This window comes from Lepus europaeus, chromosome 17 (genome assembly GCF_033115175.1).
Source record: "Lepus europaeus isolate LE1 chromosome 17, mLepTim1.pri, whole genome shotgun sequence".
Lineage (NCBI taxonomy): Eukaryota > Metazoa > Chordata > Mammalia > Lagomorpha > Leporidae > Lepus > Lepus europaeus.
Window position 1 is genome coordinate 53,356,648 of NC_084843.1, and position 20,544 is coordinate 53,377,191.

At 39.1% G+C, this 20,544-nt stretch overlaps 1 protein-coding gene across 2 annotated transcripts in view; it reads right to left on the reverse strand.

Moving 5' to 3' along the window:
- Nucleotides 1-20,544, reverse strand: part of JMJD1C (jumonji domain containing 1C) — a 292,989-nt gene that overhangs the window by 51,351 nt on the left and 221,094 nt on the right. For both annotated transcript variants that reach the window (XM_062213863.1, XM_062213864.1), the window contains exon 4: nt 1,231-1,336. In XM_062213863.1, the coding sequence (XP_062069847.1) occupies nt 1,231-1,336 (106 nt within the window). The remainder of the gene's footprint in view (nt 1-1,230; nt 1,337-20,544) is intronic.

Sequence of the window (20,544 nt, forward strand, 5' to 3'; positions counted from 1 at the left end):
CACAGTTATGTTTTTCAGCATAAGGAACTGGCAGCTTTGTTTAAAAAAATGGATAGGGGCAAGCATTTGACCTAGCAGTTGATACGCATGCAGGTTAGGCTCCCCACTTCCTTGGGTCCAGCTCCAGTCCAGATTCCAGCTTCCTGTTAATGTACACCCTGGGAGGCAGCAGGTGATGTACTTGAAAGAGGTTCAGGCTCCAGGGCCTAGTTATCGCAAGCATTTGAGGAGTCAAGCAGGGAATAGGGCACTCTGTCTCTCTTGAATGAATAAATACAAATTTCTAAAAAAATGGCTAGAATAATGTGATATCTGAAATTTCATGGAAGTAAAGACAATGTGGATGGAGCAGGATCATCTGAGGCTTGATAGCTATTGGGGCTAGGAGATCGCTATATGGAAATTGATGGAAATGAATCTATTTTTGTGTATGCTTTCAATTCTCTATAGTAAAATTTAAATAATTAGCCTAAGAAGAATTTACTATGTAGATGATCCGTTGCTGTAAGGCAAAACAGCAACAAGTTTGAGATTATCTCTACTAATGTTTAATGGTATAGAAGTTCAGGGTTGAGGTAAATATGGAAATTTAAGAACAAAATTCCATTCTTAACAGTCAACATAATAAAAGTTCATAGCATATTATCTCAATTTCAGTTCAATTTTTCAAAAAGCTTTTATCTACCATATATGATTTCACTGATATAAAAAGGAATCACTAATCATGAAACCTCACTGGTCTGAAGGTCACATTTTGTAAACAAACTGTAACTTATTAAACAAAGGAAATAACTAAGACTAGTATTGTAGTAATTGCTGAGGAACCTGCATTGAAACAGGCACTTTTATCAGATACCTACAGCACTCTTCAAAGGAAATCAGTTGTGGCTTTGGGCAACCCTTTAGTGCAAACAATGCTTCCTTCTCCAGGAAGGACACACCTAGTAGTATTCAGCCTTATGGAAATTTTTCCTATCAACAAAACACCTGTGTGGCTGAAATTTCATCCCAGGCCTTTACCTCAAATTAGTTAATTAACTGGTGAACTTGTCAATTTTTTTATAGAAATAATTGTGATTCTGGTAGTATTTTCCCTGGACTAGACATAACTCAAAATATTAGACTGGGCCTTCTACTTACATTACATAAAATTGAACAGTCAAAGACAAAGGGGATAAGTTGGCTAGTTAAAAAAAAAAAAAAATCAATGCATAACTTCAAAATAGTTACCTTGCATAAAAATCTCCTGAACCTTTTGTTCCTTTACCCAGACTTTCACTTCCTCGTGAAGCTGCGGGTTGTCCCTGAGAACTGGGTTTAGGCTGTCTATGTCGTCCTAGAATTACAGATTAAAAGAAAAGGACCATGTTACGCTCTCCTAACATTAATGTTACCAACTTTCCCTCCTATATGTTCTAAGGACTGAAGAAAATTCCTTCATCTAAATGTATGCAAAAATACAAATTCATAACTTATAGTTCATTAGCAACTACATGACAATAGAGTCTGAGGTAAGATTTGAAACTACTATCACATTGTCTAAGCTTTTAAGTATGGCTTTATTCTAGCCAGCTTTTCGAGGGTTCGTTATTAGAAGGAATACAAACAAAAGCATTAAGTCATCCGAAGCTGGTGTCAGAGATATATATGTAGATGAGTTACTGCTCCATAATGCCCAAAATATTAGGTTTTTTTTAAAATGTAATGTTATGGGTGGGTGTGTGTGTGTGTGTGAGAGAGAGAGAGAGAGAGAGAGAGAGAGAGAGAGAGAGGAGGGAGAGGGAGAGACAGAGAGAGAGAGAGAGTTAGTTAGTTAGAGAGTGAGTGAGTTAGTTAGTTTTTCCATCTGCTGGTTCACTCCCCAGATGGTTTCAATAGTGAGGGCTGAGCCAGGCTTAAGTGAGGAGCTTCATCTGGGTCTCCCACAAGGATATATGGTCCCAAACACTGGAGCCATCTTCCTTTGCTTTTCCCAGGCCATTAGCATGAAGCTGGATAGGAAGTGGAGCAGCCTGGACTTGAACCAGCGCTACGCCACAATGTCAGTCTCCTCAAAACAATAGATTCTGAAACTAGTAGCCTTTATTCACTGTCTGATTTAAATGTTATCGAATTCAGTTCTACTCAAATTCGTGTAACCAGTAATTTCATGCTGTAATTTTTGTTTTTCAAGCCACCATCAAAGCATTCAGCAATTAAAATTACATTATTGACAATATTATCTTCTTAACAGGGTCAGTCTAGACACAGAAACAACCAGCTCTGTTTCCTTCAAGTTCTGAATCACTCAGTCACATCGTTTCCCACTATCTACTGGTCCCTGCTGGACTCTGACACTATATTCTCTTTACCTTAAACAGCTCTGGTTGCTCCTACATTTGAGATCCGCTGCAGGAGCCCTAGAGCAGTTGGGAGGAGCAAAGCAGCACTGTCCACTGACAGTTACTTTTCTTTTTTTAAAAAAAAAAAGGACTGGCAGATTTTAGAAACCAGTGAATAGAAAGGAGCTAAATCAAGAAAACTATATGGTGTATAAAAATAAAATGTGGTAATTTGGAAGAGCCAAGAGGTGGCTACAGGACACAAAGAATAATTCCTGCTTCAAAAACTATCCAAAAAAAGATTTTCCTTCACGTTTTACCACTGCTATAAGGTACTACTCTTTATGTTTGGAAAAATATTATGATAAATATTCTATCTGACATGACTCTTATGTTTAGTGAAAGCCAACAAGCAGAAGGGCCATTAAGATTATTATTATTATTATTTTTTTTTTGACAGGCAGAGTGGATAGTGAGAGATAGACAGAGAGAAAGGTCTTCCTTTTTGCCGTTGGTTCACCCTCCAATGGCCACTGCAGCCAGCGCATCTTGCTGATCCGAAGCCAGGAGCCAGGTGCTTCTCCTGGTCTCCCATGCGGGTGCAGGGCCAAGTCCGGGCCATAGCAGAGAGCTGGCCTGGAAGAGGAGCAACCGGGATAGAATCCAGCGCCCCGACCGGGACTAGAACCCGGTGTGCCGGTGCTGCAAGGCGGAGGATTAGCCTGTTAAGCCACGGCGCCGGCCAAGATTATTATTTCTATTCCTCAGAAAATATAAATCCGAACCCACTTGATGTATACTAGACAACAGTCCGGAGCATGACACACAAACTTCAGAGAAGTATGTTCCAAAGAAAACAATTACAACTTTCAGATAGCTCTGACAGCTGTAGTACTTTAAAAATCTTTCTCATTTTAATTCCATACATATCCACCCATATACCCAACATAAATACAGGGGGTTATTTCTTTTAAAGTAGCATTGCTGGGGCTGGCATTGTTGCATAGCAGGTTAAGCTGCTGCCTACAGCGCCCTCATTTTATATTGGTGCTGGTTTGTCCCATTTTTGCAAATAAGCATAAACTTTTATTTGACAGAAAAGCGTCTGGTTCAAGAGGAGGCCAGGTGGAGTGCCAGAATAGAACATTGGTTTCCAGGAAGTGTCCAGGGCTCTTAAGGCATTCTATGGGTGCTGCCCATTGGATGGGGTGTGGGGTTTCACATACTATATGTTGATTGGCTTGGGGCCTGGCTTGGGGCTAATGGAGATAGCAGGGCATCTCCTGGAGACAGCCTACCTCCTTAGGGACTCAGCCCCCTCCTCTGCTAGCTTGGGGTGAAAGGTTACAACAACCCTGAAGGCAAGATGTAAAACCTCAAGGTCATACATGCAGCACAAGAAACTATTAGTGAGGGAAATGCTGGCAGTCTGGATACAAGCTTTCCAGCCATAGGTAACAATCTGCTCCTGAAGGATATTCTACCTACACTGGAGGGGCCCCCAGACCCCTAGCCCTACTAGACCACCTCAGGTAATCTGTATGACTAGTTGCTTATTGTGGAAAGTTAACAACTTGTAACTACTGAGATACAAAATTTACTTGTTCAACACTTGTATTTGTTTGGTAGGTTAAAATAACAGGCTGTAATTCCAAGGCCATACAACGACATAACCATTAATTTTCTAGTAGAAAAAAACATACTATTAAAAACTGATCATTTGCAGCCTGCAACACTGGCATCCCATATGGGCACCGGTTCATGTCCCAGCTGCTCCACTTCTGATCTAGCTCTCTGCTAATGGCCTGTGAAGAGCAAGGGAAGATGGCTCAAGTGCTTCAGTCCTTGCTACCCACTTGGGAGACCTGGAAGAAGCTCCCAGCTCCTGGCTTTGGCCTGGCCCAGGACTGGCCACTGCGGTCATCTGAAGAGTGAACCAGCAGATGCAAGATCTCTGTCTCTCCCTTTCTCTAACTCTTTCAAATACATACATAAATCTTAAAGGACAAAAAAAAATAAAAGAAAAACAAAAGAAACCCTGGTCATTTGAGTTTTTTTACTGATTTGACCTCATATTTCTGTCAATTTTCTCATCTGTAGGCTTACTAATATCTGCCTCTTGATAAATATTCTATTAAAATAATTGAAGATCTTAATTTCACTTTATTGGAAATGCAGAGGGGTGAGGGGCGGCAGATCTATCTTCCATCCATTGATTCATTCTCCCAAATGCCTGCAATAGCTTGGGGGCTAGGCCAGGCTAAACTCAGGAACCCAGAACTCCATCAGGATGTCTCACATGGATGGCAGAGACCCAAGCATTCAGATCATCATCAGTTGCTTCCCAGGGTACACAGTAATAGGAAGCTGGATGGGAAGCAGTAACTGAGACTTGAACCAGGCACTCTGATACAGAATGTGCATGTCCTAGGAACCAACCTAATCATGGTAAACACCCACCCCAGATTTTTCTTTTTTAAGTACTGAAATTAGTTGTCTTAAAACATTCAATTCTGGGGCTGGGGCTGGGGCTGGGGCTGGCGCTGTGGTACAGCAGGTTAAAGCCCTGGCCTGAAGTGCTGGCATCTCATATGGGCGCAGGTTCTAGTTCTGGCTGCTCCTCTTCCGATCCAGCTTTCTGCTATAGCCTGGGAAAGCAGCAGAAGATGGCCCAAGTCCTTGGGCCCCTGCACTCACATGGGAGACCTGGAAGAAGCTTCCGGCTCCTGGCTTCGGGTCTGCGCAGCTCCGGCAGTTGTGGCCATCTCGGGAGTGAACCAGTGGTTGGAAGACCTCTCTCTCTCTCTCTCTCTCTCTCTCTCTAAGTGCTTTTCCAAATAATTAAAATAAATCTTTAAAAAAATTCAATTCTGAATTATCCATGGTATTGAATGATATGAATTACTCAGTTAATTAAAATTCACTGTAATTATGTAAACATACTGCCTAGTTTACAATAGGCACGTTGTTACTTAATACAAAGCCATAAGGCTGACTCATGAAGACAAATTAAGGAACTGTAACAAAAAAATTAGCTATGAATATTCACTGTCTTTCACAGAATGAAAAAGGGCTTTGGCTGTGACTCGAGCTTGTGTGAGACTAAAAATATTTAATTCCACAGTATTTCATTTTTTGCACTTTCAAGACAGAAACTATAACCAGCTACCTGAAAACAAAGTTTTGATCCTGAATAACTACTACTAATTTTTCATTTCCCAAAAACAAGTCACTCAGGTAATAAAGGAACAGCATTCTGTGAACCTCCTCCCTCTATAAATTGTATCCTATTTGAACTTGTACTAATAATCTCTAATAAATGACAAATGTGAAAGATTAGTTCAAGTAAGATCTGCTTTATTAGGAACTTACAAAGAAAACATAAAAAGTTAAAAATAATGCCTTAAATGACATTTTGGACCATATTTATTGTTCACTTGTTTGCTGTTTCCCCTTTGGCAAACACAAATGTTAGCTCTAACTGAATTTATCAGACACCTTAATGTAATAACAGAAAAACAGTTAATATGAGTATTCAATTGCTATGGCAGATAATGTGCTGGGTGCTTTCCATACATACCAGTGTTTATAGCAAACCACTTTTGCCACAGTCTTAACTTAAATTCATGGTTTAGCAAAACTATAAAGTGATTGTTATCCTTAGATTCTTAAGAGTTTCTGGCTAACAACTGCAAACACCAGTTACTATCAAATTAAGTCTTGTGTAACTTATAAAACAATCCATTTTGTTAATAAAGATTTGCTTGTTAATAAAGATTTGCAGAATTTGAAAGCTACTAGAGAGACCCTCAGGTGTAATTATCACCTGCAGTTTAATTAAATGCAGGTACCACTTAAGAGTTTCCATTCATGATGTAAGAGAAGGGTCAGGAAAAATTTTTTATAGAGGGCCGGAGAGTAAACATTTTAAGCTTTGGGGGACATACTGTAACTGTCAGAGTTGCTCAACTCTGCTGTTATGGCAGAAAAACAAATTTAAATGAGTGAGCATGGATGTGCTTCATGGATTTCAAAAATTTTCTTCACTGAAACCAACTTATCTTTAAATTCCATTTTGCCATAAACTTGAAAATTTGAAGTGCCCTTGTTAGTATCTATAGCGATAGTGATGTAATCATACTATGTAGTGATATAATAATATATATATGCAAGGTATAACAAGTGTTAACAGTGGTTTCTTTAATTAATTCAATTATGTATAATCTTTTACTCTGGTATACTTTTTACATGTTTTCTGAAAGTCTGTTATTTGAAGTATCCAATAATTGCCTTTAAAACGAGAAAAATTTAAAATAACTTGAAAATAAATGTAAAAAGATCAAAGTCAACAATCTGTTCATATTAATTTCTTGTGAGTTTCATCTAAAGAATCAAAGTACCATCAGAAAATTTAATACACTGACAGTTAAACACAATGTGCATATTCCACAGAAACTTAGCTAGTTCAAAAATCAGGCTGATATTGATAAACTTTAAAACACCCTTTGCATTCATTGTCTTAAGCTTCTCATTATGATTTCAACTCCATCGTGATTTTTTAAAATAAGCACCTGGCTCCTGCCATCGGATCAGCGCGGTGCGCCGGCTGCAGCACGCCTACCACGGCGGCCATTGGAGGGTGAACCAACGGCAAAAGGAAGACCTTTCTCTCTGTCTCTCTCTCACTGTCCACTCTGCCTGTCAAAAATAAAAAAATAAATAAAATAAATAAATAAAAACTTAAAAAAAATTATTTAAGAGCCAGAGAGAGAAAGAGAGCTTTTATCCATTGGTTCACTCCCCAGTAATGTCGGAGCCAGGAATTCAATCCAGATCTCCCAGGGGTTAAGCCATCACTACTGGTTCCCAGGATCTGAATCCGAAGCCTGTGTTGGGTATCAAAACCAGGCACTCCAATAAGAGTAATGAGTGAGTATCCTAATCCAGCATCTTTAATGCATGGCCAAATGCCTGTTCCATACCTTTATAGAACTCACTAAAAATGAAAAATTCTTAAAATGTTATAATAGCTAAAAGCCTATTATTTAATATAACTTTATTAATGACACTGAATATGCCAAGTGTTACTCAAATGAAGTTTACAAAAACTGCTGCTAATCATGAAAATAAAAATTTTAATTCAGTCACAAACTTTGCTAAATATTAAAGTCATAAAAGCCAAAGTTAAGTGAACTAGAGGAAACACATTTTATTCTTTATATGAAGAAATTTTTGTATATATTTGGTGTTGAACTTTCTAGGAAAAAAGTTAACAAGAAAACTCAGATATGTAAGTGCATTTAAACTTGGAAAGTATAATGTGAAATAAATATATTTATTTTAAAAACTTGATGTGGCACTTCAGATATTCTACTAGAGGATTAAATGCCTTATTTTTGTTACTATTTCATCAACATAACAATTTAAGAAAATCATTATGATGAACACAAAAAATTCATTTAACTCCTAATTATTCACATAAAAATTGCTTATTCAAGTATCCTGGAACCAATTCCCTTTCACTGTTAAAAAATTCATCTTTAGAGTTTTAACTAAGCAAATGATCCCCAACATTTGCTTGGGATTTTGCAACTTATTTTAAATTTAACCCAAATGAAGAAATGTGATGAAAGGCTTATCTGCAACCCCTGAAAACATTACAAAACCATAGGGACAGAGTTATGCCACAGCAGTTAGGCTGCAGCTTACAATGTTAGCATCCCATATCGGAGTGCCAGTTTGAGTCCTGGCAGTTGCCCTTACCATCCAGCTCCTGGCTAACATGTTTAATTAGGAAAGCAGTGCACCTACTTGGGGCCCTGACACCCATGTGGGAGACCCCGATGAAGTTCTGGGCTCCTGGCCTCAGGTTGGCTCATCCCTGGCTGTTGGCAGCATTTGTGGAATGACCCAGCAGACAGAAGGTCTTTTTTTCTGTCCCTCTCTCTGTCACTGTGCCTTTCAAAAAACCAAACTTTTTCTGAACAACAATAAAAGCTGTCAAAATTTAAAATAAAATTACAAAACCAAAGAACTAAAATTCTGGATTTCCAGTATTATCATTCTTCAATCATCCTAGATGAGCAGTATCCTTTGATTTAGATTTAACAAATATATCCTAAATTACCGGTTGATGAGTTACAAATCTAGCTTTTAAAACTAGCTATTATAAAGCATATTTGTCAGTGTAAATAATATAATCTCATTTTACATAATCACATTAAGTAATTTCCCTAAAATCACATGGCTGAAAGACAAACCAAAAAGAGTCTAATGTCAAGATCCTTCCCACATTTATTTTACCATATACACACTTATACAATCAAAATTTTAAATGTTGTTTGCTCAGTTTACAATAAATGACTCATGATGTTAGTAATATGGTCACAAAAAATAAAAGGAAACCCAGTTTGTTATTTTCTTTCAAAAAACAAAAAGTGATTTCACTGGACTACAATTAGTTTATAGGGATATATTACAGGATCTGAAACAGTTATCATTAGATTCCAAGATAAATTCCATAATTTACCTAATAAAATTTTTCAAAACCCTCAAGAATTTTAGAACAACATATAATCTTAATTTACATATCCGATTACATAAAATCACAATATATGACTACATACAAGGAGCCTTCAAAAAGTACATTATCTTTTATTTTCATTTTTATTAATGTTTTTATGCCTCCTTATATCTTGGTTTACCTACTCAATCATAGAAAGGTTACATTAAGACCAATTAGCTTATCTTAATTTTGCTAAATAAAAATAACTACCCAAAGGGTTTCTTAGCCAGTCTCGAAATGGAAACTGAGTTTTCAAAGATATTCTCTTGAATAAGCTTTATCCGGACTTGTAGTATTTTTGCATTTTAACTATAACTTGTTAAGTGTCATTGATTTTAGCCAGCGCCATGGCTCAACAGGCTAATCCTCCGCCTTGCGGCGCCGGCACATGGGGTTCTAGTCCCGGTCGGGGCGCCGGATTCTATCCCGGTTGCCCCTCTTCCAGGCCAGCTCTCTGCTGTGGCCAGGGAGTGCAGTGGAGGATGGCTCAAGTCCTTGGGCCCTGCACCCCATGGGAGACCAGGAGAAGCACCTGGCTCCTGCCATTGGATCAGCGCAGTGCGCCAGCCGCGGCGGCCATTGGAGAGTGAACCAACGGCAAAGGAAGACCTTTCTCTCTGTCTCTCTCTCTCTCACTGTCCACTCTGCCTGTCAAAAAAAAAAAAAAAAAAAAAAAAGTGTCATTGATTTTAAGTTCTCTTCCTCTAAAAATTACTACCATGGAGTGAAAGTCAAGAACCACTTGAAGAAAAATATGTTTCCTTATAAATTCACGTGTCAATATTCTTTGTGAAACCTTGAATGGTAGTTTTGAACTTTTTAAAGCAGTTCAAAAGTCTGGAAGGCAATTTTTCTTTCAAGCGATTTATTGGCATGACTTTTACACAGTTGAGTCATCATGAGTTTAACCTACTGAGTCACCTGCTTACAGCATCTGCCAACCACAATTTACTAACTGCAGCTTCCTCAAACCTAAAACTGAACAAACTCAGGAAGGCCTGGGGACTGTTTAATGTTTTCCAAAGTAGTAACTGAAAATACTCTTTCAGAATAATTCAACTTAAAAAGAGAAAAAAATTCCTGGAATAAAAGGAGGGAGTTCAGTTGAACAAAGACATAAAATTATACGCTAGTCTAACAACACTGGGGAAAAGTATTCTACTAAAAATTCCTAGGTATAAACTAATCCTGAGCTAGTATATAATATAATCATGTCTATTACTATTCTAATTCATACAGAATATACATGAGTCACAGAGGTCATATATTGTTCCTATGATATGAACATTTATGTAAAATTTATTTTAAAAATAAAAAATGCATTGGAATATAAATTAATGCCACATCATGGAATTTTTGGCTTGTCAACTTTTCTCACTTACTGCTATAGAAGAACTATTTTACCATACTTCTCTTTTCTCAGAAAGAATTAACATTCCAATGGAAACCAGAATAATCAACAAGTAGTATCATGAAAGAATGACCAAGTGGCTTAGTTTTTTATGACACCCACTTTAAGGCTATCGGTTATATAACAAAATTTACTGTAATTCTATTAATTCTGAGTAAAAATATTTCAAGTTCCTTCCTTCATTAAATAAAACCACATTCAAGTTAGTCACCAATACTCATGGTTGTCATCATTTTCTTATGATAATTCAGTCATAAATTAATCAAAGTAAAATGATGCCTTTATATGAAATTATCCTGTACAAAATTTAAGCTGTAACTGTTCTGTAGTTCTTTGTAAGCTCTTGCACTATGAAGCTGCAAACCCTCCATTATCACTTTTTAAATATCCTCCTTTTGGTTTCATGCATGCTATCATTAAAAGAAAACCAGACTAGGGATCAGTGTTCATGTCCTGGCTGCTTCACTTCTGATCCAACTTCCTTAGTGGCCTGGGAAAGCAAGAAAGTGGGAGACATAGATGAAGTTCCTGGCTTTAGCCTGGCCCAGTGCTGGCCAATGTGGCCATCTGGGGAGTGAATCAGCAGATGGAAGATCTGTATCTCCCTCTCTTTGTAACTCTTTCACATAAAATAAACAAATCTTTAAACAAAACAGCAAAAAAACTAGAGAGCTTATTGAAAATAATGTTTGAATTATGTTTCAAACAGTATTCCCGAGTGTGGAACTAACAGACTCGCTTATTACCCGGTGTCAATTACTGGGCCAATGAAGTATGAGTTCCTGCCCTCAAGGATTTTACAATACATATTAAAAATACATATTAAATTTATTAAAAATACATATCAAAAAGTTTTATACTAGATTATGGCAAGTACCACAGAAGAAGAAATATTAGAGATGGCCCTTCAGAAAAGCATGGACACCTAGGTCTTTCAGTTGGAAGTTTAATAATGAGCTCCCTGCCACAACAGATCAAAAAAGTGCTTTCTATAGAGAAACGTATGTGCAAGCACAGACAGGTGAAAACAGCACAGCGTATGTGGAGAACTGTGTAGGTGTACTGGTATGGATTACAGAGAACAGGGAGGGAATAGGTGAGAAGGAAGACTGAAGGACCTATTTGAAGAGCTCTGTACATAACTGAAGATAAAACCTGACAACAAAATGGGGAGGATGAGACAGTTACAGCAGTATTAAGGGAGCAGAATCGGCAATTCTTGGAAACCAACAGGTAAGGATAAGAAAAGAGCCTGAAAAATTCTCAGATGTTGATAATGCTTGCTCAGAGACACAAAATGGGGTAAATGTGGCTGTGCCATTAGCTAGAACACAGAATGATCAAGAAGAAAAGGTGTAAGTGCTGAATCATAATAGGTAGCAGTACCATGGGATTTCCCCTTCTCAGTGTTACCCAACCATCCTATTAATTATTCTAAACTGTCTCTCCCCTGGCTATTTCCAGTTTGTGCTACAATGCTTTACTATTTTGGCATAGCATTTATTAAACTGTATGTCACACTACAGTTATACACTACTTATATTCTACCTTGCCTGCTCCAGAATGGAGGCAAGAATTTTTGACTGAACAGCGCCTGACATACAGACAATGCAAAACAAACAGTTGAAGTCATAGTACAGCAGACAGAGTCTAGGGTACAGTTTTAGATTTGGAAGATATGAGTGTCAGAAACCAAGAGAGAAGTTGTTGCGATGATGCCTGGGACACTGACATTCAGTAATGGAGTACCAATTCAAGTTCTGGCTACTTTGCTTCTGATCCAGCTTACTGCTAAAACAGATGACTGCCCAAACACATAGATTTCTGCTACCTTCCCAGCTCCTAGTTTCTGCCCAACCCAATGGTGGGCATTTGGGGAATGAATCAGAAGACAGAAGTTCTCTATTTTTCTTTCTCCCCCTCTCTGCCTTTCAAAGAAATGAAAAAACAAACAAACAAAACTTAGGGTAATGACAACACTTAGGGTAATGAAAAGGGAAGATACAAAAGGAGAACAGTGTAGAAAGCCACCCAACATAAAAACTACAGAGAAAAACAGCCAGCAAGGACTGACAAAAAAGAAGGGAACCTGAGAAATGATGTATGTCATAGAAATAACAGAAATAAAGAATTTTCCAGAAGGACAGTGATCTACAGTATTAAGACGGATAAAGGTTCATATGGATAGCGATGGGGACTTTACTATTCAGTGTAATAATTAAGAGATTATAAGTAATCTTTGCAACATCAGTTTCGTGGAAGTGGAGGCAGAAATCAGGCTACAGTTGGAGGTGTTACTGAGAAAAAATATTGACAGGAAAGATCACATTATTTTTCAAAGTCCAGCTATGATGGAAAAAAGAGATAAGGCCATAATTAGAATGAGTGATGGGAGAATCCTTAGATTTTATATCAGAAAAGAGCTGAATTTACTTACATAATTAAGAAAAAATAAAAGAGAAATAGGCTCATGAATCAGTAAATAAAGTATCTCAAGATAGGTCCTAGAAAATAAGGTCAGATTAGCCTTTTAAATCACAAAGCAGAGACAGTACTAATCTTGAAAGACTACAACACAGTGAACTGGATAAATATATCCAGTGATAAATATAATGAGATATAACCTAAGAATAAAAAGAACCACCACAACAAAATTTAGAATGTTTTCAGTAGGCATATGGTTGGTGTTTGTTAATATCAGTGTTGTTATTCTAAATCTGGTGGTTGTATAATGAAGAAAACAAAGTGAATAAACAAACATGTTATTTCAATTCTAATATTCCTGACATTATGACAAGTGATGACCTAACAATACAGCTACTGTGAATGAGACCAAACTGTACATATAGACACCTTTATTTTTTAGATATGTAACACACATGGATTAAGAACACTTTGGGATGAAATATAGTATGTGTGATTTGTTTTAAGATAACACAAGAAGGCCGGCGCCGTGGCTTAACAGGCTAATCCTCCACCTTGCGGCGCCGGCACACCGGGTTCTAGTCCCAGTTGGGGCGCCGGATTCTATCCCGGTTGCCCCTCTTCTAGTCCAGCTCTCTGCTGTGGCCCGGGAGTGCAGTGGAGGATGGCCCAAGTCCTTGGGCCCTGCACCCCATGGGAGACCAGGAGAAGCACCTGGCTCCTGGCTTCGGATCAGCGCGATGTGCTGGCTGCAGCGGCCATTGGAGGGTGAACCAACGGCAAAAAAGAAGACCTTTCTCTCTGTCTCTCTCTCACTATCCACTCTGCCTGTAAAATAAATAAATAAATAAATAAAATCTTAAAAAAAAAAGATAACACAAGAAGAGCAGTAACATGAAACAATATTGACAATGAACTGGTAATTTTTAAAGCTGGATGATAGCTATACTCGACTTTATCCTACCAGTGTGTGCTGTGTATATTTAAAACTACAAGAGGAAAGACGCATGGTATTTGATGCAGCAATTAAGACTCTGTGTGGGATCCCCACATTCCATGTTCAAGTCTCCACTCCATTCCCGATTCCAGCTCTTTGCTAATGTACATCCTAGGAAGGAGTAAGAGATGGCTCAATTACTTAGGTCCCTGTTACAAGTATAGAATACAAAGAATGAGTTGTAATTCCTTTTTAGCCTGAGCCAGCATTGGCTGTTGTGGATGTCTGGGGAGTGAATCAGCAGATGAGAGATCTCTGTCTCTCTTTCAAATAAATAAATACAAATTTAAAAAAAAAAAAAACTTTTAAAAATTATATAGGGAAAACATATTTACAAAATATTATTCTGCTCAAAACCTTTGGATTCTACTCCAGATTTCTGGTGCAGCAGCAGCCACTTAGAATGCGTGCATCCCATACTGAGTACCTGGTCTGAATGCAGACTACTCAGCTTCCTGCTAATGCACAACCTGGAAAGCAGCAGGCAATGGCTCAAGTCCCTGCCACCCACATGGGAGACCTGAATGGAGTTCTTGGCTCCTGGTTTCAGCCTTTCCCAGCTCTAGCTGCTGTGGGCATATGGGAAGTAAACCAGCAGACAGAAGGTCTCTCTCACTCTCCCTTTCTAATAAAATGACCATAAATACATGAATGAAAATTTTTTTTAAGTATTTGTAATAGCCTATAAAACCCAACTGAATTTAGCCTTAAAACCTTTCTGACATTTTCTACTTATCTCCATGTAGTGTGCTATTTACTTTACTCTTAATCCAGGGCCTTTCCATTTTTTAGTGTACTGATACTTCCTGTCACCTTTCAGGTTTTATTTTTCTCCACAGTATTTACTGGTTTCTAATACACTATTTTGTTTACTGTCTCTGTCTTTTCCCCAGAAGATGGTAAACTATATAAAGGCAGGGAATTTTTTGTTTTGTTCCTAACTGTACCCTAAAAGGCTAGAATACTTAATACCTAGGACACAGCAGGTACCCAACAAATCTTTGCAAAATTGAAACTGCAGTAGTGAAATGGGACACATTTCTGAGACAGGAAGAAAGGAGGCAAGGAGAGGTATAAAAATAGTATAAGAACAGGAAGTTAAGGAGGATTCCTGCTTATAACCTCAATTTCCTCTATGCAGCAAGAGAAAGGTCATCTACTAAGAGTAAAGGAGGAAGTTTAATAGAAGAGTTATAATTTGAACTTTTTTAGGTAATAGAAGCTCAAAAAGTGCATTTAAAAGGATGCTAAATGATCATAAAGATTTGACTGAAATAGGAGATAACATGAAGGGTCTTCAAAAGTTTACAATTTGTATTACGACAAAACTACACAGATTTTTAAAAACAGTGTCTTACAATTTAATAAATATTTATTTATTTGAAAGGCATAGTTATAGAAAGAGAGAGACTGAGACAGAGTTCTTCCATCCACTGGTTTACTCCCCAAATGGCTACAATGGCCAGGCCAAAGCCAGGAGCCTAGAACTCCATTCCGGTCAGCAACATAGAGGGCAGGGGCCCAGGCATTTGGACCACCTTCTCCTGCTTTCCCACGCCCATTAGCAGGGCGCTGGATCAGAAGCAAAGCAGGCAGAACCCAAACTGAAATCTGATATGAGACGCTGGCATCTCAAGCAGTGGCTTAACCAACCACACCACAATGCCAAAAACCCCTATGCATAGCCCCAAAAGAATCTGCACCAAAATCAATTTATCCCTTTATTCCATTTTACCATGAAACTGAATTTGTAATTTAAATAGCCACATATGAATAACAGCTACCAATAATGGACAGTGAAGATTTAGGGTATAAAAGTGGTAAAGCAAATAGTAGGACCATTCCAAAATAAGATATTAAAAGGTGAATGTGGGGCAGGTGTTTTGGCACAGCCGTTTAAGTCAAGGTTTGTCCCATATAGGAGTGCCAGTTCCAATCCTGACTATTCTGTGCTTCTCATCAGGCTTCCTGCTGGTGCCATCCTAGGAGGTAGCAGATGATGAGTCAAGTACCTGAGACCCTGCCAACATGTGGGAGTTTCTGGCTCCTGGGCTCAATTCAGCCCAGCCCACGCTGTTGGGACCATGTGGGAAGTGAACCTACAAATGAAAGATCTCTGTTTCTCCATTGTTCAGTGTCACTCTGACTCTCTGACTTTAATTATTTCATTTTTCAAATAAAATTTTTTAAAAGGGCAAAGGTGACAGAAAGCATCATAAGGGAGTAATGGTGCTGTTCAGAATAGCTGAAGGGGCCAGAGCTGTGGTGTAGTGGGTAAAGCCGCCGGCTGCAGTGCCGGCATCCCATATGGGCACTGGTTAGAGTCCTTACTGCTCCACTTCCAATCCAGCTTTCTGCGATGGTCTGGGAAAGCAGCAGAAGATGCCCCAAGTCCTTGTGGCTCTGCACCCTCCTGGGAGACCCTAAAGAAGCTCCTGGATCCTGGCTTTGGGTTGGCGGCTCCAGCTGGGGAGTGAACCAGCAGATGAAGACCTCTCTCTCTCTCTCTTCCCCTTCACCCCCTCTTTCCCCTTCCTTCTTTAACTCTGCCTTTCAAATAAATAAATCTTTAAATAATAATAAAAAAGAACAGCTGAAATGATACAGGACAGGATAAGTATCCTGACTACAAAAAAAACGAGGTAGAAACCAGGAGAATGTAGGAAATTCACCAATCACGTGACCACTGGTGAAGTTAGGGTAAAGGCTGTGAATGACATTTATTTTGTTATCTGAGGATTTAAAATACAGTAACTTCTAATGGGCTTTCTTAAAAGTATATATAAATGAAGGTGGATGTTGTGGCACAGATTAAGCCACTTGGGCCCCCCTGTATCTCATATCAGAGTGAGGTTCAAGTCCAGCTACCCTGCTTCTGAACTAGCTCCCTGCTAATGTGCAGGAGATGGGGAGTAGCAGATGGTGGCTAAAGTATTTCAGCTCTTGTAACCCACATGGGAAGACAGGGATGGAGTTCTTGGCTTCAGCCTGGTTTAGCATCAGCTGGTCAGACCATCTGTGGAGTAAACTAGGGAATGGAAACTCTGTATGTCACTTCCTTTTAAACACTTAAAAAAAAAAAAAAAAGAATACACATATCATGAACTGAAATCTACCCAAATGCCACTTTATTTTCTGAACTCCTAACATATAAATGAAGTTCTAACATATATAAATGCCTGTTTCAGCGTTTCGGAGAGTAAGCAAAAGAGTTGGGATCTGAGTCCAAGCTGATTGATTATTCTACTACCAATTTAGGATACTTCAAAGTAAACATTTCTATCAGCCAAAATTCCCTGAGGAGATGAATTTTATATTTATCTCAAAATATCTTTAAATTAAATCTCAGTATTTGGCAAGTTACAATTGTGGTATACTGAATTTGGTTCTTTGCATTTTAAAGTTTGATTAATTTGTAGTGTAAGCACTGAATCAGATAGTCTGAATTTCTTAGAGATCTGGGAGGAAAGACAGTCAGTGCTACCCTAAGCTGAGTGACAATCCAAATGGAGTTCATAAAATAATGTTAGGGGCTAGTGCTGCGGCGCAGCCGGTTAATGTCCTGGCCTGAAGCACCAGCATCCCATATGGATGCCAATTGGAAACCCGGCTGCTCCACTTCCCATCCAGCTCTCTGCTATGGCCTGAGAAAGCAGTGGAAGATGGCCCAAGTCCTTAGGCTCCTGCACCCATGTGGGAGACCTGGAAGAAGTTCCTGCCTCCTGGCTTCGGATCAGCGCAGCTCCAGATGTTGTGGCCAATTGGGGAGTAAAACAGTGGATGGAATACCTCTCTCTCTGTGTAACTCTGACTTTCAAATAAATAAATAAATCTTAAAAAAAAAAAAAAAAAGGAAAAAGAAAAAAGATGTTCAAGGCTTAAAGACTTTCAGGGGATTGGGAGTAGTGTTGTGTTGTAGCAGATTAAGTCACCACCTGAGATGCCAGCATCCCATATGAGTGCTGGTTTGAGTCCCAGTTGCTCCACTTTCCAATTCCCTGCTAATGTACCTGGGAAAGCAGCAGCAGATGACCCAAGAGCTTAGATGCCCACCACTCACTTGGGAGACCTGAATGGAATTCTGGGTTCCTGGCTTCAGCTTGGCCTAGCCCCAACCCCACCCAGTATGGCTCCTTGGGTAGGGACCCAGTGGATAGAAGATCTCTTATCTCCCTCTCTCTAACTCTGCCTTTAAAAATAAGTAAATATTAAAAAAAAAAAACACCATTATATATTCAGAGTTTCATTCATCCCTGCAAACATATTATTCGTTTATAAAATAATCTATCATTTAACTAGGCTTAAAGTTCTATATCACAGCATCAAGATTCAGAAGAAGCACAGCTATTATAATCATTTAAAAAAAAAAAAAAAAGGTACAGGGGTCAGCGCCACGGCACAGGTTAATCCTCTGCCTGTGACGCCGGCAGCCCATATGGGCGCCGGTTCTAGTCCCAGTTGCCCCTCTTCCAATCCAGCGTTCTGCTATGGCCTGGGAAAGCAATAGAAGATGGCCCAAGTCCTTGGGCCCCTTGCACCCACATGGGAGACTGGGAAGAAGCACCTGGCTCCTGGCTTCGGATCAGCACAGCTCTGGCCGTTGCGACCATTTGGGGAGTGAACCAACGGAAGGAAGACCTCTCTCTCTGTCTCTAACTCTACCTCTCAAATAAATAAATAAAATCTTTAAAAAAAAAAAAAAAGTACGGATGGCTTTGTGGTACCATAGGTTAAACTTCCACCTGTAATGCTGGCATCCCATATAAGAACCACTTGTGAGTCCTGGCGGTTCTACTTCCTATCTAGCTTATCCTATCATCTGCTAACATGACTGGGAAGGTAGCAGAAGAAGGTCCAAGTACCTGGGCTTCTGCCACCCATGTGTGGGAGACCTCGATGAACCTCCTGGCTTCAGCCTGCCCAGCCCCAGCCATCTAACCATTTGGGGAGTGAACCAGCAGATAAAACATCTCTCTCTTTGTCTCTTTCCATTCCTCTTATCTCCTCCACCGCCCATAACTGCCTTCCAAAGACACAAATAAATCTTAAAAAAAAAAAAAAGGTACAAAGTATTTCAACAAGTTCACAGAAAATAGAATTAAAAGTTTATTTTAGTGCATAAACTTAATATCCACAAATATTTTCAATGAACTTTTTGAAGAACTCTTGGCACAGACGTGGAAAAAACAGGCACCCTTTTTCATTGTTGGTGGGAGGGAAAATGGTGTAGCTACTGTGGAAGTTAGCTTGTTCCTCAAAATAACTAAACATAAAATTTCCACATTCTGCAGCAATTCCAATTCTAGATCTATACCCAAAAGAACTGAAGGGAATATTCGTACACCAATGTTCATAATAGCATTATTTACACTAATCAAAATGTGGAATAAATCTGAATATCCACCAACAGATCAATAAACAAAATGTCAATTATATATACAATGGAGTGATATTCAGCCTCTCAAAGGAATGAAATTTTACCATGCTGTACCGTGGGTAAGACTTAAACACATTACACTAATTAAAACAAACCAGTTATAAAGGAACAAGTATCACATATTTCCACATACCATATGTGAAGTACCTAGAATATGCAAATTTATAGACAAAGAAGAGGTTGTCAGGGGCTGAGGGAGGGAGAAAGGAAACAGGAAATGTCAAGTTTTATTTAATTAACAGTTTCTGTTTGAGATGACAACAAAGTTCAAGAAATGGATAGTAGTAATGGTTATATAATATTGTGAATGTAGTTAGACACTAAACTGAACACTTAGAACAGTTAAAATGGTAATCCTCTCTGCTTCTTTTGTTAGTTCTCTTCTCAATGAAGACAATGAAATTGAGACTGGTCAGGTGGCTGACAACAAAAAATGGTCAAACGTTCCCACTCTTTTTTTTTTTTTTAAAGACTTATTTATTTATTTGAAAGGCAGAGTTAGAGATAGGCAGTGGCAAAGAGAGAGAGCGCTATCTTCCATCTGCTGGTTCACTTCACAAATGGCCGCATCAGCCGGAGCTGCGCCGATCTGAAGCCAGGAGGCAGGAACTTTTTCCAGGTCTCCCACGTGGGTGCAGGGGCCCAAGGACTTGGGCCATCTTCTACTGCTTTCCCAGCCCATAGCAGAGAGCTGGATCGGAAGTGGAGAAGCAGGGACTCAAACTGGTGCTCATGTGGGATGCCAGCGATGCAAACTGGGGATTTAACCCACTATACCACAGAGAGGGCCCCAAATGTTCCACGACCACTCCACATTCACAGAAAGATGGTATGGTTAAGGCTGATATAAATGGATCATGCCACTCACATTATGGTTATTCACTCGACTTCATGTATTTAATCAATCTCTCTATCCTTAGCTAACTCACATTCATACTGAGAAGATGAAGGCATCACCTAGTCTAAGAATAGGGATATCCCAGGGCTGGTCCTGTGGCGCTGGCATCCTATATGGGTGCTGGTTCGTGTCCTGGCTGCCTTTCTTCTGATCCAGCTCTCTGCTTATGGCCTGGGAAAGCAATGGAAGATGGCCCAAGTGCTTGGGCCCCTGTACCTATGTGGGAGACCCAGATGAAGATCCTGGCTTCTGACTGGTCCAGTACGAGCCATTGCAATCATCTGGAGAGTGAATCAGCAGATGGAGGACTTCTTTCTATCTGTAACTCTACCTCTTAAATAAATACAATATATTTTTTAAAAAATAGAGATATCCCCCTGTATCTCTCCCATAATCCAGGGTGTATTTTTTTAAATCTCCCTGGTGTTGGCTACTTAAGATATTTCTATTTATTATTTACATTCAGATTTTTCTGTGTGTGTTTTTTTCCA